This window comes from Phyllobates terribilis, unplaced genomic scaffold, assembly GCF_046119375.1.
Source record: "Phyllobates terribilis strain yellow unplaced genomic scaffold, ASM4611937v1 Scaffold_1__5_contigs__length_1240528914, whole genome shotgun sequence".
NCBI classification, from domain to species: domain Eukaryota; kingdom Metazoa; phylum Chordata; class Amphibia; order Anura; family Dendrobatidae; genus Phyllobates; species Phyllobates terribilis.
In genome coordinates, this window is record NW_027362761.1 from 314,209,740 (window position 1) to 314,221,885 (window position 12,146).

Sequence of the window (12,146 nt, forward strand, 5' to 3'; positions counted from 1 at the left end):
AAGCACACAGATGGCACCCGTGTGCTGTCCGTGATGAACAATGTAATGGATGTGTGAAAATCATTGATGAAAGACTGATGGAAAAAATTGATACTGACCAAACACTGAGGAAAATTGGATTAAAAACCACTGATGACCTTTTTTTGTGTACGTGAAAAACCATGAACGTCTGAATGAGGCCTACCTTGCCTAGAAAAAAATGGAGAGAGCTGCATGCATACACGTCCACCTCTCCATTTATTCTCCACGAAGGTGTAGCTTCCAGTATCTGCCTGCTTTCACAGATTGGTGAACCCATTTTCCATTTTGCTTTGGGTTCTGTGGGTGGAATCCATCAGACTTCTCTAGAATGTCCTGTAGAGATATAACATATTTCCAAGTTGATAATACTCCTTGTAAAGGGATTCCGTCACCAGGCTTTTGCTACCACATCTGAGAGAAATATAATAATAAAATAGTGATTTTATCAAAACTGTACCCAGCAGCCCAGTGATTGACACATTGCTGATACCAGGATCTTTTGTATCTACATTATGCTGCTCTTAGATTAGGTGGCAAAAACCTTGTGACAAATACCCTTTAAAGAGGAACTTTGACCAGATTTAGCATGTTAAAGCACTACTGCAATTGGTCTTTTTTTCAGCTCTGGAGTGGTGCCTTCAACTCAAAGTTCCTGACCCTAGTATTACACTTATCAGCCGCCATCTTCAGCTCTTCCCAGCTCCGCTCCAGTCTCGTGCCACCATCTTGTGACCGCTACTTCTCACTGACCGGAAATCAGAGGTAACGGTCACAAGCTTTTATTGTAAGTCTATGCGATCCTCTTTCTGGCCTCCTTCTTGCTCTCATAGACTTACATTGAGTTGTGACTTCCGGATCACCCAGAAAACACTGGAGAAATTTAGCAGGTCACAAACTGCTGGAGAACGACCAGAGCAGCTCTGATAACAGATGAAGATGGTGGCTGGTAAGTATGAGACAAAGTGCAGGAAACTTAGATTAGTGGCACCACTCCAGTGGTAAAATTAAAAAGAAACTGCTGGAGTGGTGTTTTAAACTAGCCACATCATGAAATAATGGCTGCAGAGCTGTATAAAATGTAATTTTTATTTTTTATCTTTTCATCTCTATCATAGAGATATCAGATTTGGTATCCTATACTTGCATATAAAATTTAACCTTTAATATGTATCTTAAAATTAGACACCGTTAGATACCATAAAAACAACAAACCACATTATCAGTGCAAATGAAGAAAAGAAGGGGAGTGCCTTTCCCTATTATGGCACTATCTTACCCTGCCTTGCTGCGGAGGTTGGCACCCTATATCCTGGGCAATTAATTAAAATTCAACAATCTTTATTGGCAAATCCTTTTAAAAATTTGTGGAAAAGACAAAAAATGATAAAAAAATGCCATCTGATGAAATCTATGTTGGGAATGCTTTGCATCCCCAGTATATAACCAATGACAATTTCTTGTTATAGTGTTAAGTACAGATTCTCAGAAGAATTATATAAGAAATGTGATCATCTAGACCCATAATAGGCAAATGCATAACAGAAATTTAAATGCCAACATATTCTTTGTTAGAATGTTAAATATCAACTCTCCATAGAAAAATTTAATACTTCTTAGGGTAATGATAATCTGTATTGTGTCATAACAGTGTAGCCTAGTCTATACAAATACAGGCTCAGTGTCATAACAGATCTGGTTAATCAAAACATGTAGCCTAATCAATACAAATGGTAAATTCTTCCACTAGCTCAGTGGCACGGCGATGGGGAGCGCCTGTGCCCCCACATATGCCAATTTGCTCCTGGGCTGGTGGGAGGATAGGATAGTCTTTGGGGATGAGACATCGTGGTGGTGCCTCCAGATATTATTCTGGGGTCGCTTCATCGACGATGTACTTATTATACTTTGGATAGGAGACTCTGCTTCCTTTAATAGGTTTGTGAATGAATTGAATGACAACATTATTGGACTCAGATTTACGTCGGAAATACATCCAATGTCCATTAATTTCTTGGACGTAAACATTGAGAAGGATGGAGCTGGTCACTTACAGACAAGGATATTTCGGAAATCAACGACAACAAATAATCTGCTCAGGTGGAACAGTCATCATCCTTTCGCCCTCAGAAGGGGGATCCCCAAGGGTCAATATCTAAGAGTAAGGAGAAATTGCTCTACTCCAGAGTTGTTTCTTACTCAGTCGAGACATTTAAGAAACAGATTTTTTGAAAGGGGTTATCCCACTAAGATACTTAGTGAGGCATTTAAGAATGCGGTAACATCGAATAGATCTGACTTACTAAGTCCATGATGTGATCGTGGTGGGGACCCCCTCCTGACCGTTATTTGAAATTTTGATATCTGTTCCACCGAGATAAGAGGAATATTAGAGAAGCATTGGAATATTCACTGTTGATAGTGAGATTGTGGATTTTCTTCCAGCCAGACCGGCCATTACGTTTAGAAGAGGCAGGTCTATTAAAGATCAGTTGGTGCATAGCATCTATATCCCCCCGAAAACGACAACATGGCTTGAGAATAGAAGCCTTGGCACATTTAGGTGTGGGGGTTGCAGTTTCTGCAAATATATAAAAATAGGGGTTAATTTTGAGAGTATAAAGACAGGGATCTGCTACAAGAGTAAACATTTTGCTAATTGTAAAACGGCGGGAGTTGTGTATCTGTTTGAATGTTCCTGCCCTTTAAATTATATTGGTAAGACGAAAAGAGAGTTGAGGAGGAGGATAGGAGACCATATTGGAGATATAAAGCATGCTAGGGACACGCCGATATCAAGACACATCAGGGAAAAACATCAGGGTAACCTGAATTCTTTTTCTTTCTCGGTTATTGAGGTAATAACACCGTCAATTAGAAAGGGTAACTGGTACAAAAAGATTCTGCAAAAAGAACTAAAATGGATATATAAACTTAGATCTTATCAGCCAGATGGGCTGAATGAACAATTACATTTTGGATGTTACATTTAAACACTCCCTTTGCATTACACATGACTGTAACATGACCATATAAACCTGATCAGTGTAACTGGCCCTAATGGGTCGTCTAATTTAGAACAGAATGCCCTGACTGGGTTTTAAAATAATTGAATTCAATTTACCACTATTCTGTGTATATGTACCAATTTGCACTCATCTGCGTTTTGCATCTGTTTTTTAGCATTATTATCATGCATGTAAACGGACCCATTGAGTATGCAAATTAAATCTGGTGTTAAATAGCAAATGGTCATTGAATATCATATAGCCTAAATAATGGGACACTTGGGGACCGTGATCTAATACCGGTGTTTGATCAGTGGTGGTTCCGGTGGGATGGTATACTGTGGAACGCACACTGTTTTCCGGGCATGTGATCTAGCTATGACAGCAGCGGGGGTGTGATTCCGCCTCTTGGAGCGCACAAGCACTTCCGGTGACGTATTTCCGGGTACTCCTGACACGCAGTGATTGCCGGCTATGTCCGGAACGCAAAGCACGTGCAGGGGAGGCGCACGCTATGGCTCTGTTTTGGCTTATTTAAGAAGAGTCGTTTGATGAGAGAGGCTGTCCCATCATAAGGATATGGGGCTGCAGGGGATTCACCTCGGACCCCAATAAGATGCCCTATCATGAGGCCGGGTCCCTATTGAATTATGTTTGAAAAACTGAAGGAGCCAGATAAGTTATAATTTTTGATTATGAAGTCTGCCTAATTGATTACTCCTGATGAACCTTGTAAAAGGAGAAACGCGTCGAGTTGGCATTTGTATTGATTAGGCTACCTGTTTTGAATATCCAGATCTGTTATGACATTGAGCCTGTATTTGTATAGACTAGGCTACACTGATTATGTTTTGATTAACCAAATCTGTTATGACACTGTACAGATTATCATTACCCTAAGTATTAAATTTTTCTATGGAGAGTTGATATTTAACATTCTAACAAAGAATATGTTGGCATTTAAATTTCTGTTATGCATTTGCCTATTATGGGTCTAGATGATCATATTTCTTATATTATTCTTCTGAGAATCTGTACTTAACACTATAACAAGAAATTGTCATTGGTTATATACTGGGGATGCAAAGCATTCCCAACATAGATATCTTCAGTCTCTTTTTTGACGACATCTCGTCAGAGCAGCTTATGTATATTGTTTTACCCTACCATTTGCTAATGTTTCGGAAATAATTCTATTGTTTGCACCTTGCACTTTAATTTTTGGTCACTATAGGGTGATATAGGGAAAGCAGGGTGAGCCGGGGCGCCATTGCGCAGGATATAGGGTGCCAACCTCCGCAACAAGGTAGGGTAAGATAGTGCCATAATAGGGAAAGGCACTCCCCTTCTTTTCTTCATTTGCATGTATAATGTGGTTTGTTGTTTTTATGGTATCGAACGGTGTCTAATTTTGAGATATATATTAAAGGTTAAATTTTATATGCAAGTATAGGATACCAAATCTGTGAGCTCTCTTGTCTATTGTTGGTACCAAGTAATTTGAGTCTTACTGTGATTTCTATCGTAGAGATATTGGCTTGTAAAATTTAGATTCTAATTTCCTCTTCAAGCAAGAAGAGCAGAGTTTGCAGTGACCTTGGATGAACGCTAATCCCCTTCACTGCTTGTAACCACAGTAGATGCCGGCAGTGAAATCAGTGAGGAGAGCAGGGCTGTGTCGTGACATGTCTCACACAGAGAAAGCTGGGTCTGCCATTCTCTGGGGGTGTGTTCTTTTTTTTCCCCCTGCATGACACCTCCTGCTTTTGATAGGTCAATGTCATGCAGTGGAAAAAGTAAACACACCCAGAGAAAAATCTCTGCTAACGATTCATTGCTTGAAGAGGAAATTACAGTCTAAACTTTACAAACTAATATCTCCACAACGGAGATGAGAAATAAAAGAGTAAAAAGAAGAAATAAATTAATTTTGACCTAGTAGCTATACTTTCAGTAAGGCAACCAGGCAGCATTGTAAAAGTATATAGAGTAAAAACAAAATTATGAAATACCCTGCAGTAAGTAAATACTAATAGTATATGCAAATTACAAGGGGTACTTAATTGATACTGTTTTGGTCAAAAAAGTGTATAAGCCATCCCACCGCGACAAGGTGTACCCAACCAGGAAGGTCCTATCTCTAACGTAAAAACCTCTCTATGTGCCAGCCGATATCAATAGATGCAAGCAGAGCAGGACCCAGGAGGGATATCTTATATGCTTTTTTGATAAAAACCGTGCCAGCTAAGTACCCTATGTTATTTACACGTACCATTACCATTTACTTATCGCAGGGTATTTATTCGTTTTGCTTTTATTCTAGGTTATGTTTGTTACACTTATATCAACATGGGTTCCAGCTCATTTCTTTGGTGCTGCTTTTGTATCACTATTTAGCTGCAGATTAGCTCTACAAATACAGGTAATTAGCGTTTTCCAAGGTGACAAGGTTCCCTTTTTAGCTTCTGAGTGTTTACAATTATGATTGATATATACACTGCTCAAAAAAATAAAGGGAACACTTAAACAACAGAATATAACTCCAAGTAAATTAAACTTTTGTGAAATCAAACTGTCCACTTAGGAAGCAACACTGATTGACAATCAATTTCACATGCTGTTGTGCAAATGGAATAGACAATAGATGGAAATTATTGGCAATTATCAAGACACACTCAATAAAGGAGTGGTTCTGCAGGTGGGAACCACAGACCACATCTCAGTACCAATGCTTTCTGGCTGATGTTTTGGTCACTTTTGAATGTTGGTTGTTCTTTCACACTCGTGGTAGTGTGAGACGGACTCTACAACCCACAGAAGTTGCTCAGGTCGTGCAGCTCATCCAGGATGGCACATCAATGCGAGCTGTGGCAAGAAGTTTTGCTGTGTCTGTCAGGGTAGTGTCCGGAGGCTGGAGGCGCTACCAGGAGACAGGCCAGTAACCAGGAGACGTGGAGGGAGCCGTAGGAGGGCAACAACCTAGCAGCAGGACCACTACCTCCCCCTTTGTGCAAGGAGGAACAGGAGGAGCACTGACAGAGCCTTGCAAAATGACCTCCAGCAGGCCACAAATGTGCATGTGTCTGCACAAACGGTTTGAAACCGACTCCATGAGGGTGGTATGAGGGCCCGACGTCCACAGATGGGGGTTGTGCTCACAGCCCAACACCGTGCAGGGCGCTTGGCATTTGCCACAGAACACCAGGAGTGGCAAAGTCGCCACTGGCGCCCTGTGCTCTTCACAGATGAAAGCAGGTTCACACTGAGCACATGTGACAGACGTGACAGAGTCTGGAGACGTCATGGAGAGCGATCTGCTGCCTGCAACATCCTTCTGCATGACCGGTTTGGCAGTGGGTCAGTAATGGTGTGGGGTGGCATTTCTTTGGAGGGTCGCACTTCCCTCCTTGTGCTCGCCAGAGGTAGCCTGACTGCCATTAGGTACCGAGATGAGATCCTCAGACCCCTTGTGAGACCATATGCTGGTGCGGTTGGCCCTGGGTTCCTCCTAATGCAGGACAATGCCAGACCTCATGTGGCTGGAGTGTGTCAGCAGTTGCTGCAAGATGAAGGCATTGAAGCTATGGACTGGTCCGCCCGTTCCCCAGACCTGAATCCGATTGAGCACATCTGGGACATCATATTTCGCTCCATCCACCAATGTCACTTTGCACCACAGACTGTCCAGGAGTTGGCGGATGCTTTAGTCCAGGTCTGCGAGGAGATCCCACAGGAGACCATCCGCAACCTCATCAGGAGTATGCCCAGGTGTTGTAGAGAGGTCATACAGGCACGTGGAGGCCACACACAATACTGAGAGTCATTTTGACTTGTTTTAAGGACATTACATCAAAGTTGGATCAGCCTGTAGTGTGTTTTTCCCCTTTAATTTTGGGGGTGACTCCAAATCCAGGCCTCCATTGGTTAATAAATTTGATTTCCATTGATGATTTTTGTGTGATTTTGTAGTCAGCACATTCATTTGTACAGAACAAAGTATTCAATGAGAATATTTCATTCATTCAGATCTAGGATGTGTTATTTGAGTGCTCCCTTTATTTTTTGATCAGTGTATTATTATTCTTTATTTATTTATGCTTAGCTTATAAAGCACCATCATATTCTCCTGAGCCACCGTGCTGCCCATATATGTACAATATTATATTCTTTTACTTCAGTGGCTAATTTGGTTTTTTTTTGTTGTATTTTTGCATCAAATTGGTTAGCTATTGTTTGGGTAAGACTTTCTGCAAGGTGAACCATATATGTGCCTGTTTTATTCATGGCATTAACAAAGTTGCGTACCTTACACAGAAGTAGCTGCACCATCTTTTCAAGATATGGGGAAGGCTGTCAGTGTCCTAATCGCACATGATAGAGGCCTCGATGAATTGCAGGAAGACCTTCTTATTTCAGAAGAGCACAGCCTCATCATGACTTGTTGCTGGGTGTCCTTAAAGGTGAGACTTTAATCAGATAGTAAACGTTTGCTTGACAAAGTCATTCTCTTAATTCATTTTCTTATTTGACCTTGCCAGGAAATTGGAATGTTTCTTGGGCCACTCGTAGAAAAGTTGATTGCCACTCCTACGCCTATAATTTCTGATGCTGCAGTAGAGGCTTCTATGGCAGCATATCATGATATATTCATGAGATGTCGTCACTGGGTAAGTCTCATGGTATAGTTTTTATATACAGACTTAAAGGAGTTATCCAGGCTTAACTGGGTGGCGGGATACTACTGTAGAATGTATTTTAATCCTAAATGTCTGTCTATTTAATGTCATAATCTAATATTTTTTTCTAATATACTTTAATTAAAAATTCCCTAACGTTCCCTCACTACTCTATCTAACTTCTTTATTTTTACTACTTCCTGTTTGATGACTGTTCGTTTAAGAATCCCAGTGCATGCTGGGATACTGAAATGAGTTGTCATCGAGAGCCCGAGGCTGCGGTCACTGCTGCAGCCTCTGCCCTCACCCTGAAACGAAGCGTCATCAGTGATGTCCTTTTCAGGGGCTGGGCTAGTCCCTGCTCTACTGAGCATGTGGTGGTTGTCAATTGACATATGCTCAGTAGAATCTTGTCATTGTGCACAGTGACAATGTGCTCCCTCGCCGGTTCTGATGTGAAGTGATGAGCCAGCAAAATTGCACACTATCAGTGTGCATTGTAATCAGAGAACAAGTGACACCAGCCCCGCCTCCACAAGTGACACTTTTCAGACTCTCCTATTCCTTGTCAGATCATAATGAAGAGTTTTAGTGGGCCTCCCCACTTACTTCTAACCAAATATTAGCATCAGCATTGGTATATACTGTACAGTTACTATTTAACCCCTTAAGAACTGGTCAATTTTTCTTTTTTGCACTTCTGCTTTTTCCTCCCCTTCGATTTAGGCAAAGTTTGTTGGAATGGCAGTGACCTTTTAAATATCTATGTTTTCACAAGTTCTTCATTGAATTTTTTTTCCTCATTGAGCATTGCCAATAAGACTCCATACACCACTGGTTTCCTTATTGAGAGACTGTTCCCTCAGTCCTAATGCTGCAATATGGGACGACACATTCATACAGCCAAACTCTGCTGTGTACTGGTGAGGCGGAAGGTTCACCCTTAAAGGGGTTTTCCCATGAACGAAAGTTCATTTTAGTTAATAGATCTTGGAATAATAATAACTTTTAAAATTGGATTTGTTTAAATAAAATGTTCCTGTGCTGAGATAATCTTATAAATGTGCCCCTGCTGTGTACTGTGTAATGGCTGTGTCTGACCGTACAGGAACATGGTCTGATCATACCACAGGGGAGGAAGAAAGAGTATACAGACATTACAGCAGGGGATCACAGCTGATTCTTTTTGTGAGGTAAAACATTTCCCTGTCTGTTTTTAAACAATGTTTTACTTCAAAGAAAGAATCAGCTGTGATCCCTGCTGTAATGTCTGTATACTCTTTGATCTGATCTGTGGTATGATCAGACTATGTTCTTGCACGGTCAGACACAGCCATTACACAGTACACAGCAGTTACACCTTTATAAGATTATATCAGCACAGGAACATTTTATTTAAACATCCAATTGTGGAAGTTATTATTATTCCAAGATCTATTGATTAAAATGAACTTTTGTTCGTTTGAAAACCCTTTTAACAGCTGTCTGCAGATCGGCATGTGCCTTGGCTAAGATACCTGGTTTGTTATGTTTTAAGTCTCGTTAAAGGATCTCATATTGACTTATATGATAGCTAGAGTGCTCCTCACCATTATTGGCACCCCTTCATTTTTTTCATAGACTATACAGTATCGTCAGAAATAAATGGAAATGTACCAAAGTAATATCCGTAGGATTTTTTCATTAATGGTCAAAAGTAATACAACAAGAAAACATTGTTTTTCAACTTGCATGTTGCAATTTCAAAGAAGAAACAGAATTAACTGCATGTTCAACCGTAAAGGCACCCCTAATTAATACTTGGTTGCACACCCTTTGGCATTGGTGACAGCCTCCAAACGTTTCTCGTAGCCATCTATAAGCTTCTTGCACTTCTCAGCTGGAAATTTCTCCCACTCTTCCTTTGCAGTTTATTCAAGCTCTTGAATGTTTGTAGGGTTCTTTTTCCCAATGGCGGATTTCAGCTAAGATTTTCAGTGGAATTGAGGTCAGGACTCATTGCTGGCCATTTTAAAACAGTCCATTTTTTATTGTTCAACTCTTCCTGTGTACTTTTGGATGTGTTCTTTGGGTCATTGTCTTGCTGGAGGACCCATGATATTGGACTTAAACCAAGTTTTCTTACACTGGGTAGGACATTTCGCTCTAAAATCTCTTGGTAATTTTCTGATTTCATGATTCCTGTGATACGGTCAAAGCCTCCAGTACCAGATGCAACAAAGCAACCCCTCACCATTATGTATCCTCTATCATGCTTAACTGTTGGTAAGGTGTTCTTTTAAGCTTCATTGCACCGTCTGTAAACAAACTGTTGCTTTGCATTGCAAAAAAGCTCTTTTTGTTTCATTTGTCTACAGAACATTTTCCCAGGAGGATTGTGGTTTGTCAAGGTACTCTTTTTGGCAAAGATCAGTCTTTCCTTTTTATATCTTTTCTTCAGCAATGGTTTATTCCTTGGCCTTCGCCCATAAAGCTCTGCTTGGTTTATTGTGCAGCGTATGCTACTTGTTGAATCCATGACCCCAGACTGTTCCATGTTGGCGTTCAGGTCTTTGGTTGTTTGATGTGTTTTTTCCATCATTCGCACCAACCTTTGTCAATTTTCCTCTTTCCCCCACGTCCAGGGAGGTTCTTGATGGTTCCATGCTTGGCAAATTTCTTAATAACATTGCGCACTGGTGAAACCGTGATACCAAGGTCTCTGGAGATGGCTTTATACCCTTTGGAAGTCTTGTGTTTGCTAATAATAGTATTTCTGATGTCCTCAGACAGCTCCTTTATCTTCACCATTGTGACAAAGGAACAGGGCCTAGAATGTGGCTTTTTAAAACACTGAAGTCATCATTCATTGGCTAATTCATGTCACCGAGGCACCGACGATTAATTACAGGTGAATCTCTTTTGCGATTTACCACAGGCGAGTCAAAATGTGTTTCCATACTACTTTAATGTAAAGGGTGCCAATACCAGTGACACAGCAATCTTTAGTATTTACTGTTTTTCCATCCCATTGTTTTTTGTTTTAAAAATGACAAAAAAACAGTTTCACTTGATTCATGTTTTTCAGGAGATATTCCACATTATGTACTTAAACTTCATGGGTGACAATAACGATGAGCAGGACTGTACCTTCATTGGATTGCACTAGCGAGATAGTTTTGTTTCCTCCGGTAGTGAACTAATTTACAAGGTCTTGAAGAAGCACTCCCATCAAAGTTTTTATTCTCTTAAAATATTGCAGTCATATTATATAGCACTGTGTCCTTACAATTGTTTATGTTGCCCTTCTACCCAGTTAACGCTTTTGTTTTCCATTAGGTCTATGACATCACGTGATTAAAAACTGACTAGCTGAATCCTTCTAAATTCTATGTAGAAACAGGAAGTCCATTTTCCCTGTATGAGTCATAAGTCACTGCAAAAGTCCCTGATAGGGAGGAGGATCGGAGCAGCTAGGTCAGGAGTTGAAAAGGGGAATGATAAATGCAGGGAAAAGAGACTTCCTGTTTCTACATAGAGCAGAGAAAAGAGAAGAATTAGCTGGGTAAAAAGGCAAAATGAGCAATTGTAAGTACACAGTGCTGTATAATATGATGATTGCAATAAACTAAGAGGATACAATCTTTGATGGGAGTGCTTCTTTAAAATGCACCCCTGTTTTCTTTTTTCACAGTTGTATGTCACTTGTTTATCCTGCAGGGAGCTGTAGATGGATGCAGCACAGGGTTTACCAGGCTTTGCTCTGCACTACTTCACCATAAAGATCAAAACTTGAGAGACTTGCCAAGAAAGATGATGGAGCAGGTGTGATATACATTGTGTACACTATAAATCAAGCGTTCCTGTCTGTGCTGCATTTCCTCTTACAGTGTTGTGTGTTTTGCAGGCCTTGTTGCTGACTAAGTCTCAGCACTCTCTCTCTGTTACTCGTAGAGCTGCAGGCTTTCCAGTTCTCCTGCAGGGCATCTTATCTGCAGAGGGCCCTCAACACCCACTTCTTGAAACCGGTGTACTGTCCTTACTCACATTAGCTAAAGAGCCCCTGCCCTCTAACTGGGACCACACACTCGACCTTCCTCAGGTACAGAGCTTGGATTAAACTTAAAGGGGTTGTCCATTACTCTGACAGCCCCATCTCAATCAGCATGTTTGCCCCCAGTAAAATAGCAACACTTATACTCACTTCTGGTGCAGGCGCCGCTCCAGCTGTGTCGGCATGCGCTCTCCCGGGGATCGCGTCACATTGTTAGGTCTTGCAATCTCTGCACCCAATCAGTGCTGGCTTCACTCTCCCCACCTTCGTACAAATCAGACATCAAGAGGAAGTCAGAGCTGCGGCTGGCCGCTTTTAATGTCTGATTCATATGAAGGCAGGGGGAGTGAAGCCAGCACTGATTAGGTGTAGGTATCACGTGACATAATGGGGGCTAACATGCTGATAGAG

The 12,146-nt window shown here is 41.0% G+C and overlaps 1 protein-coding gene across 1 annotated transcript in view; it reads left to right on the plus strand.

Moving 5' to 3' along the window:
* Positions 1-12,146, plus strand: part of LOC141259249 (tRNA (32-2'-O)-methyltransferase regulator THADA-like) — a 110,948-nt gene that overhangs the window by 78,865 nt on the left and 19,937 nt on the right. The window contains exons 18-21 of the mRNA XM_073674889.1: positions 7,341-7,486; positions 7,565-7,693; positions 11,402-11,506; positions 11,589-11,783. Coding sequence (XP_073530990.1) covers positions 7,341-7,486; positions 7,565-7,693; positions 11,402-11,506; positions 11,589-11,783 — 575 coding nt within the window. The remainder of the gene's footprint in view (positions 1-7,340; positions 7,487-7,564; positions 7,694-11,401; positions 11,507-11,588; positions 11,784-12,146) is intronic.